Source organism: Schistocerca piceifrons, chromosome 2 (genome assembly GCF_021461385.2).
Source record: "Schistocerca piceifrons isolate TAMUIC-IGC-003096 chromosome 2, iqSchPice1.1, whole genome shotgun sequence".
Lineage (NCBI taxonomy): Eukaryota > Metazoa > Arthropoda > Insecta > Orthoptera > Acrididae > Schistocerca > Schistocerca piceifrons.
In genome coordinates, this window is record NC_060139.1 from 413,737,373 (window position 1) to 413,758,416 (window position 21,044).

General features: G+C 41.3%; 1 protein-coding gene across 1 annotated transcript in view; it reads left to right on the plus strand.

Moving 5' to 3' along the window:
* LOC124775434 (tubulin gamma-1 chain-like) overlaps positions 1 to 21,044 on the plus strand; it is an 86,334-nt gene that overhangs the window by 42,229 nt on the left and 23,061 nt on the right. Inside the window, exons 7-8 of the mRNA XM_047250267.1 lie at positions 5,575 to 5,686; positions 13,457 to 13,588. Of these exons, the coding sequence (XP_047106223.1) occupies positions 5,575 to 5,686; positions 13,457 to 13,588 (244 nt within the window). The remainder of the gene's footprint in view (positions 1 to 5,574; positions 5,687 to 13,456; positions 13,589 to 21,044) is intronic.

Below are 21,044 nucleotides of genomic sequence, written 5' to 3' on the forward strand. Positions count from 1 at the left end.
CAACTCTGGACACAGGAGTGCCACCAAGCCGACATTTCAGACAAATCCTAGTTCTACGTACAGCACCACAGTAGTGCAGAGGCCCCTGGGAGAACTAATGTTGCAGCTGGCCTGATTGTATCGGATGCCATTGGGTACACAACGCGATCACCTCTGATTTCTACAGTCGGTAGTTTGGGCAGCAACCGTTGCTGTTTTGACGTATTAATGCTGGTGGCTGTGCCGTATCTTCAGCATCTTCGTGACGTTGTCTTTCAATAAGGTAATGCCAGACCACACGCTGCACATTCTGTGTGACCGAACTCAGCAGAGGATGTTCGAGTGTTGCTCATGCCAACGTGTTCTCCACATCCACCATTCACTGAAAACATCTCGTCACGAGTTACTGAGAGACTGGCGTGGCACCGCTCGCCATTCACTGTGACTAATGATCTGTGGCATGCAGTTGAAGCATCTTGGAATAACATATCCTTACCTATCTATGCGTATATTGACCGATGGCCAGTCAGTTTAGAGCCAATACTGATGCAGCGGATGTGGTAGCTATTTGTAGTCTATTTAGATCCTGCATATCTGGAAATCACCCAAAATTTATTTACGTATTCTTCATGCAATACCGAATACAAGCAGAAAGTGAAATTTCATAAAACGCAAACTTTCCCGTTGTTACAATTTTAGTGGCCTACAGTACATAATAATTACTGCATAAGAAGAACTTCACAAATATTCAGTCGGAGTTTCACAATATGTCAAAGTGGTGCAAACATTAGCAGCTAATTTTAAGTCTAAGGTCCGACTCTGTAGCTCAGTGGTCAATGTTTATGACTCCCATGTGGAGGACCTGGGTTTGATTCCCTGTACTGCCAGAGATTTTTTTTTTCCTTGGTGGGAGGACTGGACCGGGCTTTACTCAGCTTCGTGACGCAACTGAGGAGCTACTTCACTGAGAACAAATGGCTCTAATGGGAAACCGACAACAGGTGGGAGAACATAGCATTGACCCCATGCCTCTCCACACCGCACCCGAATGACGCCATTGGCAGAGGGTGCACGGCGGCCAATCGATACTGAATGGCTAGTGAGGCTCGGTATTGGTTTAAATGCACAGTAATATAAAACAGTGCATTTCACTAAACAAAAAAAGTTATATCCTACGGCTGCACTATCAATGAGTGGTAAGTGGATGTGATGAAGATGATGATGATAATGATATTTGATCTGGGGCCCTCAACAGCGCGGTCATCAGCGGTATTATTGGTTTTGATCATGCGAAACTCGGTATCTCGGTATGAGGATTGGGGGGGAGGGGGCGGGGAGGAGGTGATACGATTTTTGTCCCCACAGACCAAGTTGATTATAATGTATTAAAATCCTATCAACTATAAAAACCACTTTTATGGTACACTAAACTATACTACGTAAAATAGATGAATTAAAAAACTGAAGTGCATAGCTGAACTATTCTCTCACAGCTCGTTGAACTCCTCTGACAGTTATCGGTCAACTTATATAAATACCTGACTGTAACAGTAATTATAAGACTTCGTTGTTATGTGATCTCTTACGGTAATCAGACGTACAGTAGTAGGCGATAGACTTTCATTCATGGTAAGATATTGGGAAAATGCAAGAAATCAGTGCTCTATAGGAGGCTGCCTGCAACAGCACTTGTCCAACACATCATAGAATATTACTTAACTGTGCTTAACATATGCGGAAAGAACCAATAGGACATTTGGAATACACAGATTTGCTTGAGCCACGGGACATCGTCACGCAATTGCTGAAATAAATGGAATGTCAAACGTATCGAGATGGATACCAGGTATCCTTTGAAAGCCTAGTTACAAAATTTCAAGAAGCAGTGTCAAGAGAAGAATCTAATAATGTACTAAAACCGCACATGTGTCGCTGACACACGGACCGCTAGGTTTAGAGTATTAACTTTTTGTTGCCTACACTATAAAAAACACATTAATTTCCTGGTGTTTCATGAATAACAGCAGTAAATGGTAACAAAACAACAGCGAACTTTTTGAGAAAAAAATGGTTCAAATGGCTCTGAGCACTATGGGACTTAACATCTATGGTCATCAGTCCCCTAGAACTTAGAACTACTTAAACCTAACTAACCTAAGGACATCACACAACACCCAGGAACTTTTCGAGAATTTTAATTTTATTCTTTTTACCCTTTTACGAAGGTGGTACTTTTGTGTAACGTCTGACCTTCCAGTGGCTTACCGACCAACGGGTCTCAGTACAGCACTTTTCGTAAGTAAAGAATCCAAATGTGTTATGCAGAAAAGCTACAAATCAGTGAATTAGGAAGGTAATTACACAGTTACCAAACTGATTTCAGCAAAAATATTTTTATTTTTGTTGCAGCAGACAAATACTCCAAGAAATAACCATTTTGAGTTTGGTCCATATTGAACCTTTCTTTCAGTACATTTACCTAATTTGACATCCTTTGGGACGAATTTCTTCCTTTTGATGCATTTGTAGCCTTGTATCAAAACATGACTTGCAGCTCTGGGATTGATATGCTTTGAATTCATTTGTCCCAACAGTCCCTGAGCAACATTTTTCACAAACTCCAGAAGTGAAATCTTTTTATACATCTCACAGTACAATTCATAAGCAGTTACAAACACTTTCAGGGTCTTCTCCCCAGCGCATAAGCAGATATAAGACTGTCAGTAAGGTTCAGAAATACTATATTACAACTGTAGTCTTTACAGCAGAAGAGCACTGAATGTTGATTTTATTGCCATCCTCCTGCTTTCTGGAGACAAATATCACTTCTGTTTCACGATAATTTTAAGCCAGATACACAGTTTTGTTGTCTTTCAACAAAGTGCCCTAATTCCAGAGGATGTCGTCCTCTAATGAAAGTCACTTCTTTTCATTTCCTCGGATGGTGAAAAGCCTGATGGAAAACTTACCCTATTTATCCTCATTACGTCACAAACGCCTTCAGCTTTCTAGCCATAAAACAGTACGTAAAAGGTTATCAAAGCTCATCCTGCTGTTTTTGCCCTAAAAATTCTTTTGAAAACTTAAACTACCCTAATGCACAGTTTTCCAGTTTCCAGTCCAAACGTTCATTTCTCCCTTGATAAAAATCAAAGACAAGACTGTATCTTTTCACGTCTGCAATGCGCCACAGCTTTATACGGGTTTCACAAGGGTTGTACGATTCACCGAGTTTGTTCCTTTGAAAAAAGTTATTCAGTTATAATAGAGTTATCTACGTTTTCTCCATCTTCTGTCAATTTTAGTCTCAGTCACCTTTCTACTTTTGAGAGGGTTTTCATATAAGCAATCATTTATCCCTTGTTTTTCACATTTGTTTTCAATTTCAGGTAAACTAATTTCGAACTCCACTGGTACACATTAAATCAAGAGTCTTTCAAAAACTGCATGGAAACCTAAAGCTTTTTCAAAAATCTCGTGAACCCGCAGGATAGAAGCATCATTTGCATCAATATCATTGTTTTTATCATCCCCTACTCTGGAACAACATCATAGTCTGGCAAATCTTTTAGAAGTGCTGTAAGAATTCCGTCGTTAGTTAGTATTGCCAGTGCCCAAAAAGCTGTGCTTCTCAGCGAATTAATATTTACCATAACGAGAATCGTTTAATACTAAAAGAAGCCTTATCCTTATGCAACTAGATCGGCAAAACTAGTAAAATACAGCGAAAAATCTCAGAGAAAGCGACAAACCACGCTTGTGTTGCAGCTCACGAAAAATGCGCATACGGCCAGACTGTACTCAAAAGTACATGTGGTTTTTAGCTTATTTTGTAAACACAAACTACAGATTTCACAAAGGAGTTGCAAAAATATAGCTCTGAACACTATAAGACTCAACAGCTGAGGTCATCAGTCCCCTAGAACTTAGAACTACTTAAACCTAACTAACCTAAAGACATCACACACATCCATGCCTGAGGCAAGATTCGAACCTGCGACCGTAGCGGTCGCACGGTTCCAGACTAAAGCGCCTAGAACCGCTCGGCCACTCTGGCCGGCAAAGGAGTTGCACAAGAAGAAAATAGAAACCAAGCTCCATTGTATTTATGCTAGTAAACACAAAAACAGCTAATAGTTGTGTGACAGTAAACAAAACAAATACGATCTCTCCAAAGAAAACCTCCAGCTGTCACTAAAGCCTATACGCACATAATGTTTGACTAGTAAACGAGATCTGAAAGGCGGTGAGGTATTTCAAACTCAACATAAACATGCTCTTATGTGTCAACAGCCCAACACACCCCAACAAACATTAACACATGGCGCAATGAACAGTATCCTCTACTATATATCTGACTGTCGTTTGCAGAGTGTAGATGTAAATTTACACGTAGATGCTTATATAGGTCATCAAGTCGGCTGTGAAATACAGACTTACTGTGTTCTGTGGAAGTATTGCACAAGATAAAGTTTTAAAATTCATTTTCAGATATAGTAAACACACGTATCTCGCACTGGCCGGAATGTTTTGCGAAGCATGAATGTCGTTTCTTGAATCAATTGATTTTCTGATTTATGACGTGATAGCTAGTACACATCTACCTTTACGTACATAATGCAGTAAACCGGCATAGTTAAATCAATGTGACTCTGTCTTACATTTAACCAGATATTCATCCTAAATCTTGTATTAAATATGAAAATAAAGATTTTTTAACACAGCTGACAAATATTGCAACTAGACTAAATATCATATTAATAATGCTACAAAACTGTTAGCAACAAAGGCAAAAGAAATCAACAACAATATTTTATTATTTGAGAGAACATGTGTTTATGCCGACGAATAGCGGTAATAACAGAGTAGTAAATAATGTTTTTCACGCTCTCAAATATACCATTAAACATTGATTTATTCATTATTTTTCTGTATATCAGATCACAAGGGAGAACATCCAGAGTGTAGAACAAATGAAAGTTTATATGAGAAAAAAATAAGAAAATAAATCGGTACACATATGAAGAATGAGGAAACAGCAGATAAAACAGAATACAAGAATATACAACTGATGACATTAGATGGAATACTTTAAAGTAATAGACAGAAAGCGGAAAATGGAGGGGGAACAAAAAAATAACACCAATGAGACAGCAGAAAATTCATCCTTCGGTATTATAGTGAAGGATTTTCCTTCATTATAATATAAATTGCTTCTATGATTTCACTCTTAAGTGTAGCATATCACTATATCACTTTTACTGACTTGGAATGATATTATATAATCCACAACAGCTAAGGATAATACTCGATAGACTTTACATTCTTACCAAATACAATGACACATTGTATCGCAAGTAACGGTGTCCCACTACTAATCGATACCAAGCCTGTTTGACTGGCGACATTTTCAGTATACCTGAAAAATTAAATCATTTATTCAAACCGTGCCTGCAAATCGATCAGTATTTTTAGGTAGTTTTTGGAGTAAAAATCATGTGCAGGTATTTTTAATTTGTTCTGTCAGCATTGCACTATCATGTCACGCGATGTTTGTGGTACAGTTGTCAATAAGAGAACGATCACTGTGTCCAGGTACCCGTCTTACGCAAAGAACAACTTGGTGAGCATCGTTGCACCGCTGATTCCCACTCCAATCCTGCACTTCCTGATGACAGGCTACACTCCTCTAACTCCACCATCAGAGGTAAGTCATATTTGTGTCAAACTGAATTCTTCGTACTGTAAATCAGAGAAGTAATAAGTAACAGACAAAAAGAAACTTCATTTACCCAGCTTAATTCAATTTCCCAACTCACGTGGTGTAAACATTTGTGGTGTATCTGTCCATCTTCTCCAGTTACTGCTGTACTTTGATAGTGGTAGAATTCCTTATAGGTCTTCGTATATTTCTTCAAATTTTACTTAACTACAAGATGAAAATTTGTAGTAGACAGAATTTCATAGTTCTTTGGAGTTATAGATGAGATCTGCATTGAAATTTTCTGGCTGATCAAAGCTGGTTGCCGATTCAGGACTCGAACCTGAGGACTTCTACCTTTCGCGGGCAAGTGCTCCAGCGGCAGAGCTATCCAGATACTCACAGCTCTACTTCCGCCATATGCGCAAGTCCTACCTTCCGAAGTGGCTCGCGATAGGCAAAGGTCCCGTGGTTCAAGTTCTGGGCCGGTACGCAATTTTAATCTTCCAGGCTGTTCCATATCAGCACACACTCTGCTGTAGAGTGAAACATTTATTCTGGAAATTTGTACTGACTGACCCGCTAGAGTAATGGAAAATGGAAATGAGCTTTCGGCTTCATTGGCCGGGAGGCCTCTTGCGGGGCAGGTCCGGCCGCCTTGGTGCAGATCTTATTACATTTGGCGCCACATTGGGCGACCTGCGCGCCGGATGGGGATGAAATGATTATGAAGACAGCACGGCATCCAGTCTCTGAACGAAGAAAATCCATGACCCAGCCGGGAATCGAACCCTGGCCCGTAGGACGGCAATCCGTCATGCTGACCACTTTTTTTGTTTGTTTGGTCGTTGCGGACGTCACATGACATCCGTTCAAGTTCATTTGTTGACCCTTCCACTCAGTTTTTTTTATTGCAGAGGCCAACCAGCTCCCTGACCGAACACGCTGAACTACCGTGCCGGCGTCTGTTTTCACTCAGACGAAAATTTTACTACGGACCGTATAGAAAGCCTTGACAGCGAAGGCAATCAAATGGAAAATGAAAATTGTGATAATGTGGAAGACACTCACTATTAAGAAACAGAGGTATTCCACATATATCTGCTAAGCTCGTTTTGAGTAAAGTCTGGAGCTCGCTAAAAAGATATAACAATCTTGTTCAACTCCACAGCACGGCAGTAAGTCGTTCTTGTTTATATATATATATATATATTTTTTATGAGGGGAACTCCTACTTGAGTTTTACACTACACTCTCCGCGAACGCACGAACGACAATGAAAACATTTACTCAACTTTACTTGCTCTTTGGAATATCTGAGCTGAGATAGTTGTTTCTTTCGACATATTAAGTATCAGCTGCAACGTGACAGAAACCTTATCACTATTGGCTCCCTTTGATATTTCATTACGAAGACGGATTTTCACTCTAGGTACTCGATATTTTTACGATTATTTTTGCGACGGTGAGTAACCCGTCGATTTCTCGGCAATGGTTAAGATTATAGATTTGACTGTACAATACAAAGTGTGATAGCAAGGACATTGTGGAACAGGAACCAATGTAAAAGTTCAGTCTGACATGATTTGTAGTTTGCGTGGTTTCCCTAAATCATCCTGGAAATATGCAAATCCTTCTGTCACACGACTTCATTTAAATTTGTGTTAATTAGCTGCTGTTCCACTATTAATATGCTGTATTCATTGTCTGGAAGCAGCTCAGTGTTTGGAATACGTAAGCTGAATAGTAGTGAGCGCAGCTGAACTGTCAGACTTTGTATCCTCCGACATGTAAAAGCTAGCCTTGAGCACCGTATACCATTTTCAAAAATGGGTGTCCGAATATTCTTTCCTTCGGGTTCATGATATATTCTGGTAGCTATTCGAAAGTGTATATGCCACGCAATGATTTATACATTAATATTTTAGCAACTTTTGTACTGAAGAACATTACCCATTTTACTGGCCATCGGACGTCGTGTTACCATACGTTTTTACTGTGTGGTAAGTTATCCTAGCTCAAGAAAACAACAATTACGGAAACATAATTTCCTTGCGTCAAATTTTTGTCAAAACAACGCGATTTTAATTATTTTTGAGTAGTGATTCTTGTTCTTAGTTTCGGTTACTGAAATTTGATGGATAGTGAAAGATGAAATTAAGCATTTACGCATAGCGTTTCCTCTTTCGTATTTAAGACGCTGACATACTTGATATTGAGACATCTGACTTGAATAAACCAGCGTAACGTTTACTAGCAATAGTGATATATATTTTATCGAAACTGATAACACTATCGGCTGTTCCGCCCAAAATATATTTTCTCACTAGGTAAAAGCTGTGCACTGTCCTTGGAATCACATGTTCTGCCATAACCAAAGCAAATATTTTGTCACCTACTTAGAAGGCAATATAGTGTCGTTGATGGAAAATATTTTTAAAAATTTTGTGACACTCATTCGCAGAGCCTCGGTTATAATGATCTCGAGCTCACCGGGGCGTTAACCTGTAACCTTACCTCTTTTTCCTCCTTTCCCCCTTGTATTTCACAGGAATAGTGAAACAGTCATTTGGAAAATAACTTGTTGTGTCTCCTCCTTAGTTGAGTGGTACCATGTGTAAGTGATGACGCAAATGCCGTTTCCATAGGGTTTTGTCAACGCAGTGATGCGACTACTCCACGGCGCCTCCTCCAAAGTGCTCAACAATGGTCGCATGAGGGGCCCATCACCATCTCGCGATCTATCAGACAAGGGTGCGCACTGTTGATGACACTTCAACGCCCTAGCTCTCGAGCCACTGCTCTGCGGGCTCCGGAATCGACTCCAAGGAATGACGATAAGGCACCATAAGTTTATCTGCAGAAATACGCGGATGTCCTAGTGTTTTTAGCACTGTCGGGCGACGAGACAAGAAAGTTTTGCATTCGAGTAATTTGTATGGTATGGCTACGAGAAGGCGCACGAACATAGCGAAGTCGGGGGCTCTTGAGGCACCATTACAGCTGACAGACAAGATGATATACTTGGGAATTATCTTCACTACCGACTTTCGACGTACAGCCGCAGTAAGCTACAGACATCCTTTGCAAACCATTCGTACGAGTGTTCGAAGTCAGGGGTTTAAGGGCAGTAGAGATGATACAACGGATCACTTTTGCCAACACTTATCTAGCTTCTCGCATCCCTTAACTGGACCAAGGTCCTCCAATGCCGGTGGTGTTTTCGTGTCGAATCCTCGCGGTATTAGGATATTTTTTGATCACAGGCTGCTTTTTAAAGTCGAGTATGAAACGCTCACCATCCCTAACGGTCGTGGAGTAATTGGGCTTGTGGCGATTTACGTAAGTACGACGATCAAGATGTGAACACGACAACAAAGTCGTATGACGGCCACCTGGAAGGAAGAACTGGCATCATCTTCTCGTCTGGCATAGGTGGCGGTGGCTCACATCCCATCACCACTTACCCACATACGAATCCTTTTCGTGCAACACAGTTACGTACATATGGAACTACCGACTACCAGGACGGCAACAGCACTTGATACAAATCGTATCTTGACTCGTGGACGGTAAGTAATGGCGTAGAGAGGCGGCACCCAACAGTGACATGGTCAGTGGCGAGGGGTAAGTGAACCACGTACACCCTCATACAACGACGCGCGCACCGTGGTATCAGGTTATAAATGGGAAATATGTGACACGTTCCAAGTTACATTCAGTTCACGTGACGGATACGTCGCTGTTGAAATGGCTCTGAGCACTATGGGACTTAACTTCTGAGCTCATCAGTCCCCTAGAACTTAGAACTACTTACACCTAACTAACCTAAGGACATCACTCACATCCATGCCCGAGGCAGGATTCGAACCTGCGACCGTAGCGGTCGCGCGGTTCCAGACTGAAGCGCCTAGAACCGCTCGGCCACCACGGCCGGCTACGTCGCTGTGTCCACAGTAGAATGTTATAGATAAAGATGAACATCGCCTGATAGGCGGACCTTCAGCGGCAGCGTGGTATTTGTTTCAAAAAATGGTCACCTTCTTTCTCCGGATGGTGACGCAAGCAATAGAACCACAGCTACTACTTCTCCCATGTAAGACATATTTACCCCAAAGGAAGACCATCGCAGTTACTTGGATTCGGGATCTAACTGTGCTTTTACCTCTTCCGGGAAGGCACTAAGAATGTGCTAGACTTTTGGGACTTACTACAAGAACGTCACTCACTGATTTTGCAAAATCCGATACATCGAACATATTACGCAATTTTTTAGAGATTGCTGCGTTTGATCCCCCACTCAGTTGGGGTGTACCGAGTAGCAGAATGTAATTACTACATGTGACTATTCCGAACAAGAAAGGACCAGGACACTGGAGGCGATTCATCTTCATACGTGAAGACTTACCGGGCGCCAAGACGAGGTGCAACGGGATCGTCGAGGAACGCACCCATGATGAGGAACGTCGTCTGTTATTGTTTTGTACTGAAAGAAGCAGTTTATGTTTGTCTGTTACACCATTTATGTGAAACAAAAAGTTGAAATAGTACACCTATTTGCGGTTTCCAAAAATATTTTCTTTTATAAACATCGTCTTATTTTCAAACAATAGCAATTTCTATTTCCTTTATCATTTTACCAGCAAAATTTTACTCATGTATGTGGCATTTACTGTTGTAATTATTATTTTTTTGTTCTCTGCAAGGAAGACTTTATTTCAAGAAGAGACCAATAAAAAGGAGGCAAAAAAGAAAAAGAAAAAGAAAACAGAAAAATGGTAAGATGAGCGCTAGCGACAAGCGGAAAAAAGTGGTCAGCGCGACAAACTACCATGCACCGGGTCCGGGTTCAATTCCCGGGCGGGTCGGGATTTTGTCCGATCGGGCACTAGGTGTTGTGTTGTCCTCATAACTGTTTCGTCATCTTCATCAACAAGCAAGTCGCCCAATGTGGCGTCAAGTGAAAAACAGTTGCAACTCGACGACCGAACTTCCCCAGTTGGGGACTCCCGGCCGTCAATGTCAGACAATTGTTTTTTCGGTGAAATGAGTTGATCAGACTCCAGCGTGATTTGATAACAACACGTAGTTCGCAGTTCACAACTTCGACACTACTAATTGGATTCAGAGAAATTTCAAGATCCAACCACTACAGTGAGAGCATTCAGAACTAATGTAACGAGGAATATACTTTGATTAAAAAGAACTTTGTGATTAACTTTTCGGCTAGTTGAGTGGTACGGACCAGTCGCCATCCAACTGTAGATCTTTCTCGACCGCCACGTGCTCGATGCGTTGCCTGTTCTGTAGGTACGTGCAGCGACCTGTTAAGCGTGGCTGGCTGCGCACTGCCAACACTGCCCCCCCCCCCCCCCCCCACCCCCGCCACTGCAGTCTGTCAGTGACAAAGTTATTTTATTCAACTTATAGTCAAATTAAAACTTACAACCGAAGTCGCGACTCGGTAAAGGACCTTCACAGAACGCCACTATATCGTGGGACGGCGATATGCTACTAAAACTCTGAAATAAAAAGCACTCCGTCTTCAGGCCACGAGTGGCCTACCGGAACCATCCGACCGCCGTGTCATCCTCAGTGGAGGATGCGGATAGGAGGGACGTGGGATCGGCACACCGCTCTCCCGGCCGTTATGATGGTATTCTTGACCGAAGCCGCTACTGTTCGGTCGAGTAGCTCCTCAATTGACATCACGAGGCTGAGTGCACCCCGAAAACTGGCAACAGCGCATGGCGGCCCGGATGGCCACCCATCTACATCTTCATCTACATCTACATTGATACTCCGCAAGCCACCCAACGGTGTGTAGCGGAGGGCACTTTACGTGCCACTGTCATTACCTCCCTTTCCTGTTCCAGTCGCGTATGGTTCGCGGGAAGAACGACTGTCTGAAAGCCTCCGTGCGCGCTCTAATCTCTCTAATTTTACATTCGTGATCTCCTCGGGAGGTATAAGTAGGGGGAAGCAATATATTCGATACTTTATCCAGAAACGCACCCTCTCGAAACCTGGCGATCAAGCTACACCGCGATGCAGAGCGCCTCTCTTGCAGAGTCTGCCACTTGAGTTTATTAAACATCTCCGTAACGCTATCACGGTTACCAAATAACCCTGTGACGAAACGCGCCGCTCTTCTTTGGATCTTCTCTATCTCCTCCGTCAGACCGATCTGGTACGGATCCCACACTGATGAGCAATACTCAAGTATAGGTCGAACGAGTGTTTTGTAAGCCACCTCCTTTGTTGATGGACTACATTTTCTAAGCACTCTCCCAATGAATCTCAACCTGGTACCCGCCTTACCAACAATTAATTTTATATGATCATTCCACTTCAAATCGTTCCGCACGCATACTCCCAGATATTTTACAGAAGTAACTGCTACCAGTGTTTGTTCCGCTATCATATAATCATACAATAAAGGATCCTTCTTTCTATGTATTCGCAATACATTACATTTGTCTATGTTAAGGGTCAGTTGCCAATCCCTGCACCAAGTGCCTATCCGCTGCAGATCTTCCTGCATTTCGCTACAATTTTCTAATGCTGCAACTTCTCTGTATACTACAGCATCATCCGCGAAAAGCCGCATGGAACTTCCGACACTATCTACTAGGTCATTTATATATATTGTGAAAAGCAATGGTCCCATAACACTCCCCTGTGGCACGCCAGAGGTTACTTTAACGTCTGTAGACGTCTCTCCATTGATAACAACATGCTGTGTTCTGTTTGCTAAAAACTCTTCAATCCAGCCACACAGCTGGTCTGATATTCCGTAGGCTCTTACTTTGTTTATCAGGCGACAGTGCGGAACTGTATCGAACGCCTTCCGGAAGTCAAGAAAAATAGCATCTACCTGGGAGCCTGTATCTAATATTTTCTGGGTCTCATGAACAAATAAAGAGAGTTGGGTCTCACACGATCGCTGTTTCCGGAATCCATGTTGATTCCTACATAGTAGATTCTGGGTTTCCAGAAATGACATGATACGCGAGAAAAAAACATGTTCTAAAATTCTACAAGAGATCGACGTCACAGATATAGGTCTATAGTTTTGCGCATCTGCTCGACGACCCTTCTTGAAGACTGGGACTACCTGTGCTCTTTTCCAATCATTTGGAACCCTCCGTTCCTCTAGAGACTTGCGGTACACGGCTGTTAGAAGGGGGGCAAGTTCTTTCGCGTACTCTGTGTAGAATCGAATTGGTATCCCATCAGGTCCAGTGGACTTTCCTCTATTGAGTGATTCCAGTTGCTTTTCTATTCCTTGGACACTTATTTCGATGTCAGCCATTTTTTCGTTTGTGCGAGGATTTAGAGTGCCGACCACGCCCGACATCGCTTAACTTCGGTGATCTCACGGGAAAAACTCTGAAATACCGAACACAAATTTGTCTGTTAGCCTATCGAATAGAAACTTCCACAACTTATTATCTTATAACTAGAGCGGTTTGACAACAAGTCAGACAGCAGCTATATTTCTTTTAATGAAAAATTGAGCTCGGCATGATACGATCGGTATAAATTGCTCAAAACCTCATTACTTGGATCACACCCGGTACAAACAAAAACTTTGATGTTATTTCTCTAAACGTTTCTAGCACCATCCTCCTTATGAACCAAGAGGTATTCGATGAAATCCCTTCAGTATCTCATATTTCTAGAACTTCCTAAGAAAAGACCACCAACTGAAATATTTTTATAACTCTATGTGGGATGAGCCTTATGAATTTTATCGCTGTATCTTCCTTCCAGACCTATTCGACGCGCAGGACATCTGTAATGGACGTGATGCGGTGTCTCTTGCAGCCAAAAAACGCAATGGTGTCGACGCAACAGGACAGAACGCTGCCACACTGCTACATCTCTCTTCTCAACATTATTCAAGTACGTTGATTACGTAAGTACCGACATTGTCTTGGCATACGGCTTGTCAAGACAGTCTCGTAACACATTTTGCTGAAATCTATTTCGCCTTATTAGCGAACCGAAAAGACATGCACACGAACGGTGTTACTGTATATACAGCCCATCGTGATTTTTAATCGTTGTACGCAACGAAACACCACGTCTTCTGACCAAATTTGCAACTCATTAACACTAAAATTAGACAAATGAGCAACATCCAGAAGCAATAAAATGAGTGTTACAACTAGGATAAGCTACATAATAATAAACAAGTTTATTAACATTCCAGAACTGAGTAAGTTGCATACGCATTCGAAGAAATTTTCTGTTGTTATCTATAGGAATGACGTATGACGTATTAGCCATAGCCATGTTTGTTCTGATTACAAAGTAGCTCGTCAATTAAGAGCTAAACTACCTCAACGTGTCAAAATGAATTTTGATTTGACATGTGGAAGCCTTTTACTTCCTAACTCAAGAATTTCTCTGTAATCATTTGTTGTTGTTGTCGTCTTCAGTCCAGAGACTGGTTTGATGCAGCTCTCCATGCTACTCTATCCTGTGTAAGGTTCTTCATCTCCCAATACCTACTGCAACCTGCATCCTTCTGAATCTGTTTAGTGTATTCATCTCTTGGTCTCCCTCTGCGATTTTTACCCTCCACGCTGCCCTCCAGTACCAAATTGGTGATCCCTTGATGCCTCAGAACATGTCCTACCAACCGATCCCTTCTTCTAGGCAAGTTGTATCACAAACTCCTCTTCTCCCCAATTCTGTTCAGTACCTCCTCATTAGTTATGTGATCTACCCATCTAATATTCAGCATTCTTCTGTAGCACCACATTTCGAAAGCTTCTATTCTCTTCTTGTCTACACTATTTATCGTCCATGTTTCACTTCCATACATGGCTACACTCCATACAAATATTTTCAGAAACGACTTCCTGACACTAAAATCTATCCTCGATGTTAATAAATTTTACTTCTTCAGAAATGCTTTCCTTGCCATTGCCAGTATACATTTTATATCCTCTTTACTTCGACCATCATCTGTTATTTTGCTCCCCAAATAGCAAAACTCCTTTACTACTTTAAGTGTCTCATTTCGTAATCTAAATCCCTCAGCATCACCCGATTTAATTCGACTACATTCCATTATCCTCGTTTTGCTTTTGTTGATGTTCGTCTTATATCCTCCTTTCAAGACCATGTCCATTCCGTTCAGCTGCTTTTCCAGGTCCCTTGCTGTCTCTGACAGAATTACAATGTCATCGGCGAACCTCAAAGTTTTTATTTCTTCTCCATGGATTTTAATTCCTACTCCAAATTTGTCTTTTGATTCCTCTACTGCTTGCTCAGTATACAGATTGAATAACATCGGGGAGAGGCTACAACCCTGTCTCACTCCCTTCCTAATCACTGGTTCCCTTTCATATCCCTCGACTTTTATAACTGCCACCTGGTTTCTGTACAAATTGTAAATAGCCTTTCGCTCCCTGTATTTTACCCCTGCCACCTTCAGAATTTGAAAGAGAGTATTCCAGTCAACATTGTCAAAAGCTTTCTCCAAGCCTACAAATGCTAGAAATGTAGGTTTGCCTTTCCTTAATCTATTTTCTAAGGTAAGTCGTAGTGTCAATATTGCCTGACGTGTTCCAACATTTCTACGGAATCCAAACTGATCTTCCCCGAGATCGGCTTTCTAACAGTTTTCGTCTGTAAAGAATTCGTGTTAGTATTTTGCATCAGTGGCTTATTAAACTGATAGTTCGGTAATTTTCACATCTGTCAACACCTGCTTTCTTTGGGATTGGAATTATTATTGAAGTCTGAGGGTATTTCGCCTGTCACATACATCTCGCTCACCAGATGGTAGAGTTTTGTCAGGACTGGCTCTCTCAAGGCTGTCAGTAGTTTTAATGGAATGTTGTCTACTCCCGGGGCCTTGTTTCGACTCAGGTCTTTCAGTACTCTGTCAAACTCTTCACGCAGTATCCTATCTCCCATTTCATCTTCATCTACATTCTCTTCCATTTCTATAATATTGCCCTCAAGAACATCGCCCTTGTAATCATAATAAACCTGAATTTTCATCGTGGGTGGATTCGAAACCGGTAGTTTCTGTAACGCTTATGGTGTGAGACAGTTAAGAAAACTGTTACTAACATGAAGTGGTATCGGTTCTCCTTTGACATGAGATGTATACAACTTCTGTCGGCCACTGTGCTAAAGATGACATCGCCTCCTTTATCTGTGAGGAATAACAGGTGCTTGCTGGAAATCACTGAGAGAAAAATTCTGATATATTGCAACCATGCTCTGCAAGAATGATAGCGCAATACGCCACGGCTAATTTATGGTCCGTGGCCGTTAACATGTCGACCCCGCGCTGCGCTTGTAAACTCATGTGAGATTAGATAAGCAGTTTATACAGTGCAGCGGATTAAGAAGGGGGAGGACGAGAACGGTATTTTGCATCTATGGATTGTGTAGAGGAAAGGATAAAAGAATGGAAAACACTGTAAAACGGTACCGCTTTGATCGATAGTTCTTTAGTGTATAGTTTAGCAGTAGCGTAAAAGTGTCTTCATTGCAGAAAGGCTGCAGTGAGATGGAATTAAAGGGATTAAAAAAACTTAATATGCGTTGCAACAATATATAGAGAGACGAGTCTGATATACAAGAGCTAATAGTCTCACCCGGAAACTTCTTCTTTCTATATACAAAATAGCCTGATGGTCAGTGTTTATAAATAGTAAATGGTGGTCCGTGGAGTGTTAAACTATTCCACTTACAGGAACGAACCAGTTTATATCAGAGATTCTCGAAGATGATAACGTTCCATTAATTTTGTTCCCAATACAGAACTAAACGGTTCGCTTCATGTCCAACGCTAGCGGATGCCATGGAAGATATGATAGCTCACGTTCATGTAAATTACCCCAGTCTTGCATCCTTGCAGCATTGTCCGTTGAGGAATCATCTTTGAAAACGAAATTTCATGATGCAATTCACAATTGCGCCGTTGAATTAACGTGCTCAGTAAAATAGTTTCACATGCAGATTTAACCTGTTATTTTTACTTCATGTGAAATTATAGGATTCACTAAGCAGCATGGTATAAATGACAACCCATTGCACAATGTCCACCACGCTTCCCAATTGAAGAAATACGTTCTAAACTGAATATTCACTTCTGTTATGTCAACAGTTGAGTGAGACTACGAAATTTTGAATATAGCAGATAAGTACTGGCAGAGGTGGAGCTGTAAATAGGCCGTGAGTGGTGCCTGAACCGATCAGAGGGAGCACTGTCCAAGAAGGGCAAGAAAGTTCCGAGTTCTAAATCTGGTCCAGCTCACGGTTTTATTACGTCAGAAAATTTCCATGTTCCATTGACACTGCAGAAGGACACGGGCTTTCTGAAATCTTCGGGAAATACTGGTATCAGAAGAACGAGCGCGAAGAGGAATGCAAGGGATACGGCAGACCAAAGAATAAGTAACGAGGTCTGAAATTCAAGGTACCAGAGGCTCATTTATGGAGTGAACTTAGACCAAAACCTTGAGGAGATTCACAGAAGACGAGCATTCGGCCGAAACAGATGAGTCGACACAGGTTGGAGATGAACTAAATTGCTGGCTTGATAAGTTGCTTGTTGACTTGTACTGGCACCACACTTACTAGACTGCTGATGGAGTTGACATGAACCCACTCTCCGAACTGATTTGTCTGTTGATGTATGCTGAAAATCGGAAGTTGCATGTGGTGCGAATCAGGTACTAATTCTGCGCTCAGCGAGCAAAGGGAGCTGCTGACTATCGTTAGCAACTGCTCCACATCCATCAAATAGATGTACGTCGAGGAGGCCAGGTAAGATTTCCGCCACACTGCAGTGCGAGTGACCCCGTTTTACCCGCCGTAATCTGCCCGCGCTACTCGGACGCTACTAGGCCGCGGTCGTTTATCACCACGCCGGAGGTGCTGACGACCCACGCGAACAACGTGATGAGATGCATGCATGTCGTTAGGTGCTAAGTAAATCGCTTCGCTACACGCACTGCCAAGATAATCAGCACCCCACTGAATCGATTATGGAGTATGAACAAACAACTTGTCTCTTACATATTCGATTTATTGTTTAGTTGTCCTCCTGGGATTAAGGTGGTATTGCATTTGCTTATTCTTACATATTACATTCACGCAAGAAACTGCTGATTCAAAATTAGTCGTAGAATTTTTGCATACAACACCTGGCGTACACAACTGAATAATAAAATTGAGCAATGCGTTGTACTTGCCGCCCAACATAATGCCAGTGTATTACATTCAATAGGTTCAGTACCTTTCCGTGCTACAGCCGTGTGAAAACGTGTTTGCTAGGTAGGTATGCAAGAGGGTGGTCATGGTTGGCTGGTACTTACGTCGGATCGTCCTACCACTCTTGACACGGTTCAAATTTCATTCACGTGTCTATGAGTGTTAGAGCAACATGGCTGAGTACACGTTTGTAGAGTACTCCGACATGATCCTTCTGGATGACGAAGCTCACAATCATGGAAAGAGCTGCTCGTCGCCGTATTCATCATCGTTATCCACAACGTCCGACTCTATCGCATCCCCTTTTCACAACAGTTACGCAACGTCTTCGAGAAAGGGGTAACTTCGTCGTCAGCAGGCGTGACTGTTTTGCTTCGAAGAGACGTGATACACCCGAATTCGAAGAAGTCGCACTGTAAACAGTAGTGTTTGTGAAAACTGATTAAGTTTCCTTTTTGTTTCTTCGGTTATTAATGAGTGGAACCGTAGAACAAGTGATGTACTGGGTCACATCCAATAAGTTTCCTGTAAAATTGGTCACGTTATCAACATGGTTTCAAATGGTTGTGACGTTTTTGGATATGGGTTCCAGTTCAAAATATTATCTACTCAGTCCCCTTTACAAGTCCTAAAAGTCTGTAACGGTTTATGCTGTTTCTCCTATTTCTAGATATAATCTCATTTTTAATTTGTTGCTAAAAATAACTTTTAAATTTCACCAAATAAATATTATTATTATCTCTTCTGCATGAGATTCATTCTTGAATCGAAAATAATGTCTTTCCTTTATAGAGAGCGATTTTTCTTTTAGATGATGCACAACATACGTAGTCCATCCAGGAGAGAAGTATAAAGCTTGTCATACAATCCTAAATGTAGAATTGCTGTCCTGATTAAATAAGCTGAAAATACAAAAATTCTGACGTTACTAATCTGATTCCCTTATGCAAATGTGTTTAACTGAGAAAAACTTTGCCGGCCGTTGTGGCCAAGCGGTTCTAGGCGCTTCAGTCCGGAACCGCGCAACCGCAACGGTCGCAGGTTCGAATCCTGCCTCGGGCATGGATGCGTGTGATGTCCTTAGATTAGTTAGGTTTAAGTAGTTCTAAGTTCTAGGGGACTGATGACCTCAGTTGTTAAGTCCCATAGTGCTCAGAGCCATTTGAACCATTTTTTGAGAAAAACTTTCGAATTCTCCAAACAAGAGTCTCTGTTCCTATGTAAGTTTGCCAAAAATCTATCTGTACTGATTTCAATCAATCAACTGAAGAAAGAAAACTAATTTGAAAAGATAATATTCTCGTCCACTGCAGTGCTGGAAGAGAACACGTTTAAATTACTTCACTCCAATTTGCGCGTTTTTCGCGCAGTTGAAATACTTTCAAATGTCCCGCGTAATGGCAGCGGCTGCAGCTAGCCAGCGGTGTTTCTTCTGATGCTGTCAGAGAGAGAATATGTAGAGAGGCTGTGGCACGTTATTCAGCGTTCCTTTCAGTACTAATAGCCATCATGTTTCGGGAAGTCATTCTGTGGTTGTTTTGATGTTTTGAAAGTCACAGTATTCGTGTATGATTATGTAAGCTACGCTGTTGCTGAGTTTCTTTTCGGAATCGCGCCTGGCATGTGCTCAGAGTATAAATGCAAGCACTTATCTCGAAAAAAGATTGAATACTGTTGTAAATATTTTTAAATACTTTCTGTAACTGTACTTTGTTTTCTGTACAGGGACGTATTTGTTAGCTTGTGTAAGAAAGCTTGTGTCGTTCAAGTTCTCCATGGCAGGTACCTTACACCATACCATATTCCAAGAATATTCAAAGATTTTTGTGACTGTAGAGAAGCCTAACATACAGTTGCATCTTTCTTTTTACATTTACGAGATGTCAGGATCAACAATTGTTTTTATTGCTTTCTGAAAACTTTCAATGAAGGGCGCTTTCCTATCAGAAAGTACAGATTACAGACAAATAGGTCTGTTCCCTAATTTCCTGTTAGCAGACAGTTACCTGTTTCCAATAATGACATCAAACTGTAATAGGCACCCTTTATTTGCAAAGTAGAGAGGGCAAATAATTCTGTGAAACAATGTTGGTATGCTTTTATTCATAGACAATCATTTTCCAAATTTTAGATGTGCAACAGTTGGTTACATATTTTAAATTATAGCTTCAGACAGTCTCTCATGAATAAAGTAAAATTTACAGAGTGTAAATAACTCTGTTACTGAATCCCTTAAATCAAAGTGTAGATGGGTAGTCATATGGCTAAAGTGTGATACTGGACTCCGCCCCTGAAATCTCTGTTGTGGTGTCAGACTGACCCGTAGCACAGCCTAATGTTAACATCTCCTCCTTATTTAACTCCATTTTTCCGTATCTAACGCACATTTCGTCATAAAAACTATAACTGTAAGGTAAATTCCAGGAATGTATATTAGATAATGAGCAAGTCGCCAGGTGTTTTGGTACATATTATTTACATATATCGTAAATAAACTACCAAAAATGCAAGGAGGCCACTAACTAACTTTGCTCAAATTGGCTCTGTATATAAGCAGAGTAACTTGATTTATGAGAAAGACAAGGCAACGTAATGACTTGTATTGCAGTGTATTGGCTCGTATTTGAATAAACTTAAGATCAGACAAAAATTTCATTGCATATTCGATTGTGTGAGTAGCTTAGATGGTGATATACCTGTTGTGTGGTGTGGTATTGCGCTGCTCAGTGTAATAATACAGTTTCTGCTTTTAATGTGAAATGAGTGTTACATACAATCGAAATTAACGTAACCTTTCAGCAGAACATTCGTCTGTGAAATCTTTGTCATTTCTGTAGAAAAGGGTATACTAAAACACACCAAGATGGATCCTAAACTAAATTTTACGGTCTGTATCTTTTATTTGTAAACACTCTAATACTGACTGTAGTTAGAGTACTCAAATTAAAACTTGACCCTGTCAAGAGTGGACGTACATATGAGTGTTAGTGCGCTATACTCAGTTGTAATATTGTTTCTAGCTATAACTGCCAAACACTAACAGCTACAATTTCGTAATTTCCTTACATACTGTCACGTTCCACGCCCCTGCAGTATGCTTCATTCTAGCCACGGC